Here is a 15,749-nt window from a genome sequence, read left to right on the forward strand (position 1 = left end):
AGTATTGGATAGCAAGTAACAGATTTCAACTTGGTTATTCTGAGTATTGATTTCTTAAAAATAAAATGGGGTTGCTTGACTTTATCAGGTTCTTATACTTAGGGGAGAGAGAGAACAAGAAATTTTTTTTTTTTTTTTTTTTGAGGGGGGTGAGGGGCAGAAGGAGAGAGAGAATCTTAAGCAGGTTCCACAGTGAGCTCAGAGCCCCAAGCGGGGCTTAGTCTCCAAACTGTGAGATCATGGTCCGAGCCGAAATCAAGAGATGGACGCCTAACCGACTGAGCCACCCAGATGCCCCAAGGAATGAATTTTTAAGCTTTGCCTTGAGGGCTGCCAGGAGGTGTCAATTCTGAGAGAATGGAGAATTATGAAAATCAGGTCAAATTTCTATAAGGACATTGGGCAGTAATTCCTTTTCTCTTCCTTCTCCTTCCTTACTCCCATGAAGAGCTGGAATGTTTGTGTCTAAGTTTTTTGGGGGCTGTGTCCCCGAGATGGTGCTTACTCCTGATGATCGGCGCCTGCTGGCCCATGTCACTCTGGAGCTCCAGCACTATCACCAGCTGCTAGAGAAGGTTCGGTAAGTAACCTGCACCTCTGCCTCATCTCAGTAATCTGCTGGCATGTTGAGAGCCCCATACTGGCCCCTCTGGGACTTTCCACTTCAGTTTGCCTCCTCCCTTCCCAGGATCCGGGAGGCCTTACGCAGTATCCTCACCATCTCTCGCCATGGCAACCAATACATTCAGGTGAATGAGCCTTGGAAGCGGATTAAAGGCAGCGAGGCTGACAGGTAAGTTTGTGGAATAACGTGGGGGGTAGGCTGGGTCCTTCTGGAAATTCTGACTAATATCTCTCCCCCAGGCAGCGGGCGGGGACAGTGACAGGCTTGGCGGTGAATATAGCTGCCTTGCTGTCCGTCATGCTCCAGCCTTACATGCCCACGGTTAGTGCCACCATCCAGGCCCAGCTGCAGCTTCCAGCTCCAGCTTGCAGCATCCTCCTCACAAACTTCCTATGTACCTTACCAGCAGGACACCAGATTGGCACGGTAGGTCCCTCAGGGCTGGAGAAGCCAGCCTCTTAAAACCCCTACCTTTGCTATGCAGCCTTTGGGGAGGGGTCAGAGAACTTTGGACATAGGCCTCTTACAGCTGTTCTCTGAACCCCCTCCCCACTCCTCCCCACTCCGCACTCAGGCTTGTTTCTGATATAAAGTATCAGCTCATGAGCTCCATGTTATCTGTAGCCCACATATCATCATTGTTCTTCGTGCCAGAACCTAGTACCTGGCATGTAAAACTAATTGATACACAGTCCATGTAGAGTAGATGTTTGAAGAAACACCATGGTCACCTGGTCTCCATAATGCTAACAGGAGGGATAAAGTAAGTTCACCCGTACACCCTTGTGTCAATCTGGCATCCTTAAAGAGTTTAAATAGTCTTGGACTTTATTAATATTTTGGGCTTTCCTAGTGAATGGCAGTGCTTTTTCTGGATTCTTTATTGAAATCAGCAGGTATATGCTCATTTGTTTCTTCTGTAACATTTAGAGCTCCTGAGTATCAGTGACGGATTAGAGAGGCCCTCTCTGTAATCTGGTAGCGTTTATACGTAATCAGTGAATGATTATGTACCTCTCTTCACAGGTCAGTCCCTTATTCCAAAAATTGGAAAATGACCAGATTGAAAGTTTGAGGCAGCGCTTTGGCGGGGGCCAGGTGAGAAAGCTAAAGACTGTGCTGTCACCCAGCAAGAGCCACGGTGTCCTCTCCTTGTCCCCGAGTAGTCCTCACTCATTACTCTTTCTACCTTTTGACCCTGCTGCTTCCTTACTTATAGTTTTTCTTTCCTGTCTTAGCTGGAAGAGTCCTTGGAGTTAAAGGTAATCCCATTCCTCCGAGATGTTCTGTAAAGCTGGAGGTCGAGGGGTATTTATTGAGCAGGCGATAACTTTGTTGTTGTTCTCTAGGCAAAAGCACCCCCCAAGCCAGCAGTTGTAGAGGCTATGGCAACAGCTGGACCACAGCAGATACAAGTGCTGACAGATGAAGTGACCAAACAGGTACGCAGCCTAAACCCTGTGGGAGACTGGACAAGCTGAATCCTAAATAGGTTCCTTCTGGTCTCACGGTTGTTCTTTCCCCACCTGCTCTCCTTTTAGGGCAACATTGTGCGAGAACTAAAAGCACAAAAAGCAGACAAGAACCAGGTTGCCGCAGAGGTGGCTAAACTCTTGGATCTGAAGAAACAGTTGGCTCTAGCTGAGGGGAAACCCCTCGAAACCCCTAAAGGCAAGAAGAAAAAGTGAAAGTGAGAGCGTGGCTCATAGGAAGTCACTTTAATGGATATGGACAGTAATAAATAAATGTACAATCTCTATATACATGCTGAGACCCTTTCCTGTTGTCTACCCCAAGCTTTCCCCCTACTGAATAGATGGGGTCGAGGGTCACATCATTTGGCACTGATGAGAAGATGGTCAGCAGCCACTTCCACGAAAGGTAGGTAATAGCCTGAGGGGGGAAGTGATGGTTCCAACCGTTCACGCTTTGTGCAGGTTAACCATTCGGTCAATCAGAGCTCGGCGAGTCGCCTCCACTTCCCTGGTCAGGCGCTCGATTTCCTGCTTGAGCCGTTCATTCTCTTCAGCTAGCTGTGCCACTTTTCTCTCATTCTCTTGTTCTTTCTCCTTCATGCGTTGCTTTCCAGCTCCAGCTAGGGACTGGCCACTCTGTTTCCGCTTCCTGGGTCTTTCTTGGTCTTCCTCTTCTTCCTCCTGAGCCAGGGAGCTCTGAATGGAATCAGGAGAGCGAGGGCTCTGGGAGGTGTTCGTGACCTCTGCTGGTCCTGGCTCCTCAGTTAGCCAAGCCAGAGACGCAGGGTCAAGAGTGGTAAAAGTTTTTGATTCTTCCTTCAAGGGAATGAGGAAAGGTAGAATAGATATTAGTTAAGAAGGGAAGGGCAAGACCCTCCCACCACCCTCCAGCTTCAGGCCTAGCATTCTCACCTCGTTTCCAGGGGGTGAAACATAGGTAGCCCCATTTTCATCTGAGGACAGCACCTCCTGCAGGTCCTCATACCAGGCTTCCAGCTCCCAGCTGGACAGTGTCCCGAAGGAAAAAGGCAATGACTCGGCTGCCATCTCTGCAGTTTGATCAGGCTCTGGAAAAGTACATACTCAGGATGTGGAGGTCAGGGGTAGGAGTGGAATAAGCTCCACAAAGCAGTTAAACAGTCTATACCCCAGGATGGCAAACTGGCCTGCTACCTGTTTGCAGATAAAGATTTATTGGAACATAACTACATCCATTTATTTACATATTGCTTACGGCTGCTTTCATGTTACGACAGTGGAGACCTCGACATTCAAAATATTTACTGTTTGGCCCTTTAAAAAGTTTTCCAATTGGTCTATACTAACGTACGTTCCTTGCTTTTGCCCAGCATATGAAGAAGCAAGGGTCTGGAATATACATTCTTAGGCGATCCTAGTAAAAGTCCTCCGCCTCCCTGGGGGAACTTGTTGGTAGTTTCCAGGGGCAATTATCAGACCATCTGTGTTCCTTTCTCCTCCTGTGTGGGGAGTCCTTTGGGTGAGTCTAACCTTGATGGGGACTGAGGTTTGGTAAGACAAACCAATTATCTTTGTTGGGACTGACTGCTCACTCAGCCAGCTTTCAATTAGGACATGCTCTAAGAATAGTGATTTGGTCACCTAGTTAGGGGAAGGCCAGGAGGATGGATTTAGCCTGTCAGCAAAAGTTTGCTCAGATTCAAACCCTCCTCTCCTGTCTTCTTTAGGTGCTTTCATAACTTGTTAGGACTCCCAGTACAGTGACCCTAAGCAGCACCTCTTAGGAACTGGTTTTGGGAAAGGTTGGTTAAGTTTACCTGCTCTCAGGTATGGTGATGTATGAAGATACACTTCCTTCTGGAACACTGTAGGGATCAAAGACAGATGTTAGTCATTTTTTGGAAGGGAGACAGGTAGCTTCTTTTATCTCCAGCCTCCTATTGGTGTTTCCTCATTTCCTGTCTTACAGGGTACAGTCAATGGTCCCTGCAGCCATTTCCAAGGACAGAAGACAGCCTTTATTTTTAGTTGCTGACATTAGTAGTCCTGATTACATAATAGATAAGTCACGGCCAACTCTACTTTCTCTAAATTCAAACCTGCCAGGGTAAGGAACAAATCAAGTGGTATTCTCCTAATTCCATTCCCACACTGACATCCTCCAAATGCACATTTCCAGTCTGGACCTCTAATGAGATCTCCAACTGTGCTATTTAACTGCTTACCTGAATCTCCTTTTGGATGTCTAAAAGGCATCTCAGACTTTTATATGTCCAAAGACAAATCCCTGCTCACCTTTCCCTTCCATGGTCTTCCCCATCTCAGTAAATGGCATCTCTACTTGCTTAAACCAAAAACCTCAGAATCGTCCTTGATTCCTCTCTCACACCCCACAATTCAAACCACCAGCAAAAATTTTTAACTCATTCTTCAAAATCCCGGAATCTAAATCTTTCTCACCAATTCCATTGTTTCCAATCCAGACCAAGTTACTGTCATCTCTGTTGGATTACTGCAGGTCTCCCAGTTTCTGTCCTTGCTACCCCTCCCCAAGGCTGTTCACTATAGGCAGCCAGAGTGAGCCCTTTAAAACTTAAACCAGGTGCTGTCATCCTGCTCAAAACCCTCCAATGACTTCCAATTTCATGAATATGAAAGGTGAAGGTCTTTAAAATGGCTAAAAAGGCCCCATACCATCTGTTCCTTCCCTGCCCTGGATTTCTCATTGGCCACTCTCCCTCTTGCTCACTCTAGTCCAGCCAAACTGGCTTCCTGTCCCACAAAGAGACTGCATGCTCCCACCTTAGGACCTCTGTTCTTGCTGTTCTTCTGGAAAGCTCTTCCTTCCACATATTTGCCTGGCTTACTGCCTTGCCTCTTTTTAGATCTTACATTTAGAAGTCACTTCAGTGAGAGAATCCCTAACCACCCAATGTAAAGCTAACCCCCCCCCCCCCCCCCCCCCCGACCCGAGCATTCTCTACTTTTCCATGCTTTAGTTTTCTCCATGGCACTTAACATATGTTTGTGGGATGCCTTTTCCCACTGAAATATCAGCTCTGTGAGAGCAGAGATTTTTTTTTTTTTTCTTGTTCACGTATATATCTGGGCCCCAAAATGCATGGCATGTAGCAGGTATGTGTTAAATATTTGTTAGGAATGAATGGATAAATTCTTTCCAGTCTCTCACAGGGAAGGGAGGAGGAAGCCCAGAGGCAGAGCAGTAGCTGCCTGTCCCTGGGGACTGGAGGTGCAATATCACCCAGAGTGTTTCTCTTCAGGGCTGTCCTCCCTGGGGAACCCTCCTTGCCTTCCAGTGTGTGGGCTGCAGCTTTCATCAGCAGTGGAGCCCCAGGCCAGAGGGCTGCAGAGCCAAACAGGGGGCTGGCCTGATGCAATGGTTACACAGAGATTAGTATGGAGACAGGACAGAGGGAAAGAGGCGGGGACCAATCTCAGGGGAAAGATAGTATACTGGAGAGGTCCCAAATGGCTTCCCACACTTAAGAGGTCCAGGATGCTCTCTTGTACGGGAGGCCCAGAGACTTCTGGGGGAATGTGAAAACCTATCTCCAATCCCTGTTGTCCATCGGTACCCCTCCTCCCAAAAGTCTTGAGTCAGTTTCCTTAAGGTTCAATTTTCTGTTAGGGCGCGGAATGGCTATCCTGTGGAGGATCCAGGAGCGCCGGCTACCGACGTGGCCACTCTGGCCCTGAGACGCTGGGGCTGAGAAGGATTGGGGGTGGGGTAGGGGTAGTGCCGCTGACCGTAAGGCGGTGGCAGAGGCGTGAGCCATGGTCACCCAGGCGTCTTAGCGTGGGGGAGTGTCCTGCTGCCTCCCCTCCCACCGTACAGGCCTAAAGAGGCCGGGGGTCAGCAACATAAAATAAATCTCCCGAGGGCATCCAGACCCCTTAGACCAAGAGCACAGAGGAGGGCCCACGCTCCGGGCAGGGGTAGGGTGACGCTATCGTCCGAAGGAAGAGAGGTCTGCAAGCACCACTCCGAATAAAGGATTCTCCCCATCCCTCCCTCGGACTGTCACTAATTTCATCGAGGAGGGGGTGGGGCCACATCCTAAAAACAAATGCCTGACTCGGAGGGGACAACTGGTGTTCCCGAATTTCGGAAGGTAAAGGGTAGATAAGGGATCAGTACTCGCCTCTCTCCTCAGGTTCCGGCTCTGATTTTGGCTTTGCTGCTGCCACCCGCTCATCTTCAACATGATATGCTCTATGCCTTAGACTCAAGCCTCTGACCTCGGTAGCTGGGAGCGCCGATCTTTTAATGAGGCCTTGCCCTCCTCTCAGGGGCGGATCCAGAAGCTTACCAATCAGGGCGCGGCACGCCGGCGCCGACCCCGCCTCATCCCTTACATCCGCCACTCAGAAGCTCCCGCGGCCCCGCCCCCATGGCTCCCTCCGGCTTGGGGGTAGACGTTGTGTTGGACCCGGAAGTGGCTTTGGGTCACGAGGCTTCGCGGAGGAGGTGAGTGAGTCATGCGCGCGCGCGGAGGGGAGAGCTGGAGGGGGAGGGGAGGAAAGGGGGGCGGGGATGATGCAATGTTTGGCAACCGGTGTCTTCGCGCGCACGCGCAGGGGACTACAAGGGTGGTGGGAGGTGCAGGGTAGGGGGGTAGTGTAGGGGAGAAGAGAGGGCGGGGCGCCAGGGCCCGGCTCCCAACGGCCCCAACGGCTATCAACCGTGGCTGCCCCTAGGCTGCCTGAGAAGTCTCACTGCAGCTTGTCTCCCTCAAGAGCTTTGATTCCGCCCACCTGGCATTAGCCCCCGTTTCACCTTCTCCATAAGAGACTCCCATTTTGCTTGGTCCCCTCCCAGTTAATGGACACAAGGCCTTTTAAACCAACCGCTTTTGAAAGTTTGCATCCAGCCTACAGGACTGCCTAACGTCTTCTTAAAAAGGTCTTCTCTTTTAGCCCCCAACTCCCCCAGAAGAGGCCGAGGAACTTGAATACTTTTGCTTGTCATTTTCAGCTCCTTTCAGAACAGCACCCTTAACTTTTATCTTTGTAAAGTTTCTGATGGGCCCCCAGCATGCCAGGATTCGTGTCCTTTGACCAGTCGAGCCGATTCTCACTGTTTTCCCCACTTACTCCCCCACGGTGCCCTGGCGCTCTTCACGAAAGCTCAAGACCCGCCCTTTTCACTGTACCAGATGCCCAAGTCCTGTGACTCCCTGCTGTGAGGAGCCTTGCACTAGCCTCCTGCCGCGGAGGTGCCTTGGGCTGCGTTAGAGCCTTTCGCGTAGGACATTGCATGCACTTGAGCGCACAACTGCTTTCGACTGGGTTGTCAGCAGCCCAGATTCTAGCCTCAGCTGCTCACTTGCCCAGGGATCCCAGGCCAGTCACCTAAGTGTGTGCCTCAACCGTTCTTATTTGTAAATAAAAGATAATGAGTTGTGAAGGTAAAATGAGAGAAATATGAACTTGGAGGCAGCCTGAACAAAAGTGAAAAGCACCATTTAAAATGCGAAGTATTTTTCTTGTGCCATTAAGTAGAAAAAAGATGCCATGTGGCGGCCGGTTACATATACTGTCATACCCTCGTGGGGGCAGCCAGGGTTCAGTAGAATCTGTCACAAGGTTGGTTGTGGCTGGAAGACAGGTATCGGTGGTGGTGTGACAGTGACAGGTCCTTGGCCAGGCCTGCGCTGCGTTGCTCCAGACCTCCATTTCCCCTTCTGTAAATGGGAGTGGGGGGTGGTTTAGACCAGATGGTCTCTCCTGGCCCAAAGACATGACCAGGTTGTCAGTGACAGGCAAAGGTCATGTGACTTGACAGGCTGAGGTCGTGTTGTGACATGTTGACCTGGGGAGGCGGGTCAAGTCGCAGCACACTACCCGGGAAGCCTTTGGGGCGGGGCAGGGCAAGTCGCGACTTTCATCTTTTGGGGCTGGCCCCTCCCGGACCTGGCATTCCTGGCTCCCCCAACAGATTGTGGCTTTAGAAGGGGCCCCTCCCGGAGAGGGCTGGGATTGGCCACCAGTGGCCTGGGAAGAGGCTCAGATCCTTCCGCGGAGGGCGGGGGGGCCGCGTGGGGTGTTTGTTCTCTTGGGGATTAATGGGGGGTTGTGGGGGAGGGGTAGGCGCGCTCCCGCATGCGCACTGCGGCCCCTCCTGTTGGCTCGTCGTTGTCCGCTGGGCGGGGGCCCGGCCCCGCCCCTCTCCCGTCCGGGCAGCGGCGGCGGCGGCGGCGGCTGCGGCGGTGGCGGCGGCAGCGACGGCGGCGGCGGCACCAGCCTGCGCGGTGCCTTCTGGGAACGGAATCCCCAGGGCTGCCCCTGGCCCCCATGGCGCATGCGCGGGAGGCCGCTCGGTGATCCGCGGCGGCGGCGGCGGCGCTTCCTGCTAGGACCGGCCGGGGCCGTACCGGAGGCTCGGGCTCCACCGACCCTCCTCCCACTCCCTCCCACTCACCCTCTGGGCCGCGACTGCGCAGGGCGGGGCCGGCCGAACCATGGGCCGCGGTGAGTGCAGGGCCCGGCCCCCCCATCCCGCCCCTCCCCCTCCCCTCCCCTCCAGTCCCTACCCTCTGCCCCCTCCGCGTCCTCTCGGCCCCTTTCCTTGGCCTCATCCCCACTTCCCTACCCTCACCTGCCCCCGCCGTTTCTCCCTCTCACTGCTTGACTTTTTGCCTTCTTAACCTCCCTCCCCTCAGTGCTTCGCCCACCCTCCGCCCGCCCTCTCCCCAAGTTCCTTCCTACTTCGTGCGCCTTCCCCTCCTCCCCAAGCTGAGGGAAGCAGGCTGGGTGACAGGGCGCCTTGTTATGAGAGGGAAAGTTTAGAAGCCGCCAGTGTGGGGTGGGAGCCATGGTGAGTTTGGAGAGGATACTTGCAAGGGTTTTTTTTTTGGGGGGGGGGGCGTCCCCACATATCAGAAGAGAATCCTTCTTAGAGCCAATTTGAAGCCAGTGGGGTAGGAGGTGCTGAAGCCCCTTGCCTTAGGCTTGGGGGGAAATCAGGAGCTTTTCAGTATCTTGGGAGAAGACAGAGCTATGGATCCAACCTTTCTTCAGAAGACCCAAATGAACTAGATCAGTGATTGTCTAATGAAACAGGCATGGAGGGGATCTGTTGGTACCACCCCAGCGGGCAGTTGGGCAATTGCCTGATGACCTGTGGGGCAATCTGCACTTTTTATGTGATCTTCCTGGGGAGTAGGGAACAGCAGGGGGCCAGACTCTCTGGGAAACTTCCTAGTGGCCTGGCATGGGAATTTGCCCATATTCCAGGATGAAGTCTTCTGTCTCTGATGGGACAAAGGGGGATTGCCCTTTATGTCTAGGAATTGGGTTCTGATTTCTTGGTCCCTGGTAGTGGAGGCTTTGATCCTCTGGTTCCTCAGTCCTGTACACGGAAAGGATGGTTGTGGACTCAGCCAACAGAACCCTGAGATATGTGTGGGCACCTACCTCATGTGGTTAAGGATCTTTCCCTTGAGAGTATCCTGAGCTTTGGTGCTCTTCTGAGTTGGGCAGATTCCCGACAGTCCTTTCTCTCTCCTGTGTTGCAGGTGTGGGCTAAGCCGGAGGCCCCGGCTTTAGACTGGACCCCACAATGTTTGCAGAGATGTTCAGGTAGCCATGGTGGGATGGCAGAGAGTTCTTCTTCATTTTCTCTCTCAGCTCTCTGAGGGTTTCTCCATACTCCTGATTTCTTGGGTCTCCCCAGAATCTTTGCCTTCCTGGAGTACTCCCTCAGGTACCCAGCACAGTTTAATCCTCCTAATGCCCACATGGATGTCTGTTATCAGGCACGTGGGAGCTGATTACACACAATGAATGGGGGCAATGAGAGCAGTGGAGCAGACAGAGCTGGGGGCCCTGTGGCCACATCTGTCCCCATCGGCTGGCAGCGCTGTGTTCGAGAGGGTGCTGTGCTCTATATCAGGTATGGCTCCTCAGAGTTCCCACAGTTCTGTCCTCAGGCTGTTCGGTGCCTGAGTTTTCTTTCCCACCCCTCCTCTCAAAGCTCGCATCTCTGGTACCTACCCTATTGCTCTCTGTTCTTCTTTCCTCAGCCTTTTTGCTGTCTGTATCTGGCCCTTTAAATCTGTTTCTTTCTCTTTCCACATCCCTTATCCTCTGTCCTTCCCAGGAAGGTCTTTGATTCAAGAACTGTCCTTTTAGGCACGTTTCCTGATATGGTGTCAACTAACTTTATATCTCTGACCCTGTCGTCTGCCAGCCCAAGTGGCACAGAGCTGTCTTCCTTGGAGCAAACCCGGAGCTACCTCCTCAGCGATGGGACCTGCAAGTGCGGTCTGGAGTGTCCACTCAATGTCCCCAAGGTCAGAGTGGTGAGGGGTGCCAGAGAATACAGGGATAAGCCAAGTGACCTACTGCAAATGACTGATCATGGTAGCTCTTCTCACAGATCTCATCCTCTCAGAGTCCCTGTCCGTGACTCCTGCCTTACAGGTTTTCAACTTTGACCCTTTGGCCCCGGTGACCCCGGGTGGGGCTGGGGTGGGGCCCGCATCAGAGGAGGACATGACCAAGCTGTGCAACCACCGGCGGAAAGCCGTTGCCATGGCAACTCTGTACCGAAGCATGGAGACCACCTGCTCACACTCTTCTCCTGGTGAGTTTTCTCCACTTTCCCGACAACTGAGGAAAACTTAAGGGCCTGGAGGAGGGATGGTGGGAGGAGCTCTATGAGGGGGAGCAAGGAGAAGGGTGGCACGGGGAGCTGCTTGTTGAGAGGAAGGTACAGGGAGGTTGGGGATCTATGGGAGATGGGATGGAGAAGATGAAAGAAAGTTGTTGGAAGGGGAGCCACAGGCTGACCCTTCATTTCTCATTCGTTGCAGGAGAGGGAGCGAGCCCCCAAATGTTCCACACTGTGTCCCCAGGGCCCCCTGCTGCCCGCCCTCCCTGTCGAGTCCCTCCTACAACTCCACTTAATGGGGGTCCTGGCTCCCTTCCCCCAGAACCACCCTCCGTTCCACAGGCCTTCCCTCCTCTAGCAGGCCCTGGGGGGCTCTTCCCACCACCAAGGCTTCCTGACCCAGTCCCTTCTGGAGGCAGCAGCAGCCCCTGTTTCCTTCCAAGGGGCAATGCCCCCTCTCCAGCCCCACCGCCTCCACCTGCTATCAGCCTCAATGCTCCCTCCTACAACTGGGGAGCTGCCCTCCGATCCAGCCTGGTGCCCCCTGACCTGGGCTCATCTCCAGCCCCCCATGCCTCCTCCTCACCACCTTCAGACCCTTCTCTTTTCCACTGTAGTGATGCCTTAACGCCCCCTCCTCTGCCCCCAAGCAATAATCTCCCTGGTCCCCCTGGCCCCCCTGGTCCTGCCACTCAGCCACCAGTGTCTTCAGCCACTATGCACCTGCCCCTGGTCTTGGGATCCCTGGGAGGGGCCCCCACGGTGGAGGGGCCCGGGGCACCCCCCTTCCTTGCTAGCAGCCTACTCTCTGCAGCGGCCAAGGCACAGCATCCCCCGCTCCCCCCTCCCAGCACTTTACAGGGCCGAAGGCCCCGTGCCCAGACACCCTCAGCTTCCCACTCCTCATCACCCCGTCCCTCTCAGCGTCGTCCCCGCAGACCCCCAACGGTATTGCGATTGCTAGAAGGGGGAGGCCCTCAAGCCCCTAGACGGAGCCGTCCTCGGGCCCCTGCTCCTGCCCCTCAACCCTTTCCTCTCCCTGAGCCATCCCAACCTATTCTCCCTTCTGTGCTGTCCCTGCTGGGACTCCCCACCCCTGGCCCTTCCCATTCTGATGGAAGCTTTAACCTTTTGGGGTCAGATGCACACCTTCCTCCTCCCCCAACCCTCTCCTCAGGGAGCCCTCCCCAGCCCAGGCACCCTATCCCACCCTCCCTGCCTGGGACCACCAGTGGCAGCCTCAGCAGTGTGCCAGGTACGTGAGTGTGGTAGAGCCTTCCTCTTCTCTGGTGGATAAAGGCAGCCAAGGTATTTAGGGGAGCTTAGAGAGGTCTGGGGTGGTTTTCTGGGTTGGAGGTATGAGGGTTGGGTTCTTTGGACACTGGGAGAAAGAAACACTCCTGTCTTGAGCTGAATTTTTCTTTTCCTTTGCAGGTGCCCCTGCCCCACCAGCTGCCTCCAAAGCCCCCCTAGTCCCCAGCCCTGTGCTTCAAAGCCCATCTGAAGGGCTTGGGATGGGGGCGGGCCCAGCCTGTCCTCTGCCTCCCCTGGCTGGTGGGGAGGCTTTCCCTTTCCCTAGTCCTGAGCAGGGCCTGGCGCTGAGCGGAGCCGGCTTCCCAGGGATGCTAGGGGCCTTGCCTCTCCCTCTGAGTCTGGGGCAACCTCCACCTTCTCCATTGCTCAGCCACAGTTTATTTGGCGTGCTGGCTGGGGGAGGGGGACAACCTCCCCCTGAGCCCTTGCTACCCCCACCCGGGGGACCTGGCCCTCCCCTAGCCCCAGGCGAACCTGAAGGGCCTTCGCTTCTGGTGGCTTCCCTGCTTCCACCACCCCCCTCAGACCTTCTTCCACCCCCTTCTGCACCTCCTAGCAACCTCCTTGCCTCTTTCCTGCCCCTGTTGGCCCTGGGCCCCACAGCTGGGGATGGGGAGGGATCTGCAGAAGGAGCTGGGGGTCCAAGTGGGGAGACATTTTCAGGTTTGGGAGACCTGCCCCCCCTACTATTCCCCCCACTTTCAGCCCCCCCTACCCTCATAGCTTTAAATTCTGCGCTGCTGGCTGCCAGCCTGGATCCCCCCTCGGGGACACCCCCCCAGGTGAGGATAGGGGAGGAGTGGGTGGGACAGAACAAGAGGTAGAATCAGAGATGGGAGCTGGGAATCAAAGGCTTTCAGTTTCATGCCTGAGCTCTTCCTCAGGGCCTTTGGGGAGGGCTTAGTTCTTGGCTGGGGGTAGGATGGCTGCAAGAACTGGGTCTGTATTTAATAAGCGTGGCCTACTTCACGTGAGACTTCAGTGAGATCGTATACGTGAAAGTACTGTACGTTTGTTAAATACTTTACGCACATGGTGTTGTCATTCTTCTTTTTAGCCCTGTGTCCTGAGTGCCCCCCAACCTGGACCACCTACCTCCAGTGTCACCACGGCAACTACTGACCCGGGGGCCTCCTCTCTGGGCAAGGCCCCCTCCAACTCAGGGAGACCCCCCCAACTCCTTAGCCCTCTGCTGAGTGCCAGCCTGCTGGGTGAGCCTGAGGGAAAACTCTGGTGTGAAAGAGAAGAAAGGAACCAGTAAAAATTGGGAGTAGAGGCTGGATGAGTTGGGGAAGAGTTTTTGACCCTGGGGTTAAGCCTAAGATTAATAGGGTCTGTTCAGCCTAACTGGTTTGCCAAGGGAGACTCCTGACCTAACTCCTCAACAGGTGATCTGTCTTCGCTGACCAGCAGCCCTGGAACCCTCCCCAGCCTGTTGCAGCCTCCTGGCCCTCTTCTCTCTGGCCAGTTGGGGCTGCAGCTCCTCCCTGGGGGGGGAGCTCCTCCACCCCTCTCAGAGGCTTCTAGTCCCCTAGCCTGCCTGCTACAGAGTCTCCAGGTGAGCCTGTGGGCACGTGTGTATCAGGGACAGAATTTTTTCCCAAACTGGATGTATGACTTTCTGAGTTACAGTAGCAGAGTAACCATATCTGGGACTAAGATTTTATTTTTTCGCCTGCAGATTCCTCCAGAGCAGCCAGAAGCCCCTTGTCTGCCCCCTCAGAGCCCCACCTCAGCCCTGGAACCGGAGCCTGCCCGGCCTCCCCTCAGTGCCTTAGCCCCACCCCACGGTTCTCCCGACCCCCCAGTCCCTGAGCTGCTCGCTGGGAGGGGGTCAGGGAAACGGGGCCGGAGGGGAGGAGGGGGACTTAGGGGCATTAATGGTGAAGCCAGGCCAGGCCGGGGCCGAAAGCCTGGTAGCCGGCGGGAGCCTGGCCGACTGGCCCTCAAGTGGGGGGCACGTGGTGGCTTCAATGGACAAATGGAACGGTCCCCAAGAAGGACCCATCACTGGCAGCATAATGGGGAGCTGGCTGAAGGGGGTGTTGAACCCAAGGATCCATCCCCTCCTGGACCCCATTCTGAGGACCTTAAGGTGAGTGCAGGGTGATGGAGGTCTGAGCTGAAGGGCTCTGAGAAAAGGCTGGGAACTTGGTTCCTTTTCCTAACTTTTCCTACACATACAGTCCGTGTTTTCCCAGGTGCCCCCAGGGGTAGTCAGAAAGTCTCGTCGTGGCCGGAGGAGAAAATACAAGTGAGTGCTGGGCCTGCCAGTCCTGGCCTTCTCCCACTTCTTGATGGGTTTATAGAAATGTCTAGAGTGGCTTGGCTTTCAATAAGGCTCATGTTTAAATATGAACAGGATATTATGCCTTTATTATCCAAAAGTAGAAAGTTTCCCACCCAAACTCTGAGCTTCACCTGGTGCTTGGGGAGGTATTCCTGATCATCTGTGCCCTTATTGCAGCCCTGCTCGGAACAGCAATAGCTCCCGCCAGGACGTTACCTTGGACCCCAGCCCCACAACCCGCGTAAGTGTGTGTCAGGGTTGCGGGGTGGGAGGGATGGGGGGAGGCTGTAAGGGACGAGGCAAGAGAAGAGGATTAGAGGGCATGGGGAGAAAATAAAAGACTTCCCAATACCTAGCTGTTTGATCACTTCTTTCAACTTCCCCTCTTGTATAGGCGGCTGTCCCTCTGCCTCCCCGGGCCCGCCCTGGCCGTCCTGCCAAAAACAAGAGGAGGAAACTGGCCCCTTAGCAGCCATACCTGGAGCTGGATCTGACCCTGACTGGGGAGAGCTGAGTGCTGAGCCTTGGGAGCCCCTGCCAGCCACCTGCACCTGTGGACAGTGGGTGGGGGCACTACTCCCCACTCAGAGCACAAATGCAACCCCTTCCCCTACAATCCCATCCTGAGCCATTGCAGGGGGTAGGGAAGCTCACCCCCTCCCCCCCAAAGCCATGTCACTGAAAAGGCCTGGGGGGGGTGGTATATGGCCCTCTCCCCACCAGGCTAAGGGGAACACCCCCTTCCCCAGGTCTTTTATTTGTTTAAGTTATTTTTGCACAAATGACTCTTTTATATTTAATTCGACTTCATTGCCTCCCTTCTTGAAGCCAGCAGGCTCAGTTTACAAACCTGTGAGCTACTGTTGGCTGCTGCCCTCCTTCCCAGTGAAAGGTACAAAGCAATAAGCATCATGCATTCCCCCCTCACCCCTCCAACACCCCTCTGCCTCTGGCTCAGGTTGCTCAAAGCACAGATCCCCTCTTACCCCTGTCCCCAGGTTTGAAACACATAGCCTCATTTCAAGGTGTAGCCAGCTTCCCTCTACTTTCCTCTGGGATATAAAAGGGGGTAAGGGGGCACAGAGAGCCCTCTGGGCCTCTCCTCCCACACACACTACACTGCCCCTTCTCCCCCCATCGAAACGCTCAGAGACGTTGTGATGATTCGACTGAGGATTATGCACCGTGGTCCAACCGGAGCGGCCAGCACGACCCGCTGTCCAGGGGCTGCCTCCTGCCTTTTCTTTTGTAAAGACAAGACCCTTGGGAGTTTTAATTCTGTTTTGTACTTGCCCTGTGGGGCCTCCACTGCTTTTCTATGGGAGACACTCTTAATTTAACAGATGAGAATATTTTGAAACTCTGGCTCTGACTCTGTACTCATTTTTTCCTTAATTTAAGAACACGTTACAATTTAAATCCTCTACTAGC

The 15,749-nt window shown here is 54.1% G+C and overlaps 3 protein-coding genes across 9 annotated transcripts in view; 2 read left to right on the plus strand and 1 right to left on the minus strand.

Moving 5' to 3' along the window:
- MARS1 (methionyl-tRNA synthetase 1) overlaps window positions 1–2,388 on the plus strand; it is a 13,939-nt gene extending 11,551 nt beyond the window's left edge. The window contains exons 16-22 of one of the 2 annotated variants that reach the window (XM_047867813.1): window positions 449–580; window positions 689–793; window positions 865–1,051; window positions 1,652–1,723; window positions 1,864–1,887; window positions 1,975–2,067; window positions 2,167–2,388. In XM_047867813.1, coding sequence (XP_047723769.1) covers window positions 449–580; window positions 689–793; window positions 865–1,051; window positions 1,652–1,723; window positions 1,864–1,887; window positions 1,975–2,067; window positions 2,167–2,313 — 760 coding nt within the window. In that variant the 3' untranslated portion in view covers window positions 2,314–2,388. The remainder of the gene's footprint in view (window positions 1–448; window positions 581–688; window positions 794–864; window positions 1,052–1,651; window positions 1,724–1,863; window positions 1,888–1,974; window positions 2,068–2,166) is intronic. The other variant, XM_047867814.1, reaches the window with a different exon arrangement.
- On the minus strand, window positions 2,329–6,416 carry DDIT3 (DNA damage inducible transcript 3). Its single transcript, XM_047867820.1, has 4 exons — window positions 6,243–6,416; window positions 3,897–3,944; window positions 3,013–3,167; window positions 2,329–2,916 (listed from the first exon to the last, which is right to left on the minus strand). Exons 3-4 carry the CDS (start codon window positions 3,145–3,147, stop codon window positions 2,548–2,550), a joined length of 504 nt encoding a protein of 167 aa, XP_047723776.1. The 5' UTR covers window positions 3,148–3,167; window positions 3,897–3,944; window positions 6,243–6,416; the 3' UTR covers window positions 2,329–2,547.
- Window positions 6,417–6,532: 116 nt separating this feature from the next.
- Window positions 6,533–15,683, plus strand: MBD6 (methyl-CpG binding domain protein 6). Of its 6 annotated transcripts, none has more exons than XR_007154122.1 (14): window positions 8,263–8,571; window positions 9,618–9,681; window positions 9,858–9,994; window positions 10,292–10,394; window positions 10,525–10,687; window positions 10,917–11,969; window positions 12,149–12,810; window positions 13,086–13,239; window positions 13,417–13,586; window positions 13,710–14,123; window positions 14,215–14,282; window positions 14,496–14,559; window positions 14,713–14,882; window positions 15,469–15,683. XR_007154122.1 is itself a non-coding variant. In XM_047867810.1 (13 exons), exons 3-13 carry the CDS (start codon window positions 9,882–9,884, stop codon window positions 14,785–14,787), a joined length of 3,039 nt encoding a protein of 1,012 aa, XP_047723766.1. In that variant the 5' UTR covers window positions 6,533–6,568; window positions 9,618–9,681; window positions 9,858–9,881; the 3' UTR covers window positions 14,788–15,683. The 6 variants fall into 6 exon arrangements, 4 of the variants coding, with proteins under 4 accessions (XP_047723766.1, XP_047723765.1, XP_047723768.1 ...); XR_007154121.1 differs by having other exon boundaries at window positions 8,264–8,571; window positions 14,713–15,210; XM_047867810.1 differs by lacking the exon at window positions 8,263–8,571 and adding an exon at window positions 6,533–6,568 and having other exon boundaries at window positions 14,713–15,683.
- Window positions 15,684–15,749: the final 66 nt, after the last annotated feature.

This window comes from Prionailurus viverrinus, chromosome B4, assembly GCF_022837055.1.
Source record: "Prionailurus viverrinus isolate Anna chromosome B4, UM_Priviv_1.0, whole genome shotgun sequence".
Lineage (NCBI taxonomy): Eukaryota > Metazoa > Chordata > Mammalia > Carnivora > Felidae > Prionailurus > Prionailurus viverrinus.

What these genes read in the sequence shown, in the direction of transcription:
- DDIT3 (XM_047867820.1), bottom strand. Translation starts at nt 3,147, where the DNA reads ATGGCAGCCGAGTCATTGCCTTTTTCCTTCGGGACACTGTCCAGCTGG. An exon ending in TTTCACCCCCTGGAAACGAG is followed by an intron (nt 2,917 to 3,012) that starts GTGAGAATGCTA and finishes ATTCCCTTGAAG; the next exon opens with GAAGAATCAAAAACTTTTAC.
- MBD6 (XM_047867810.1), top strand. Translation starts at nt 9,882, where the DNA reads ATGAATGGGGGCAATGAGAGCAGTGGAGCAGACAGAGCTGGGGGCCCT. An exon ending in CAGCCTCAGCAGTGTGCCAG is followed by an intron (nt 11,970 to 12,148) that starts GTACGTGAGTGT and finishes TTTCCTTTGCAG; the next exon opens with GTGCCCCTGCCCCACCAGCT. An exon ending in CCCATTCTGAGGACCTTAAG is followed by an intron (nt 14,124 to 14,214) that starts GTGAGTGCAGGG and finishes CTACACATACAG; the next exon opens with TCCGTGTTTTCCCAGGTGCC.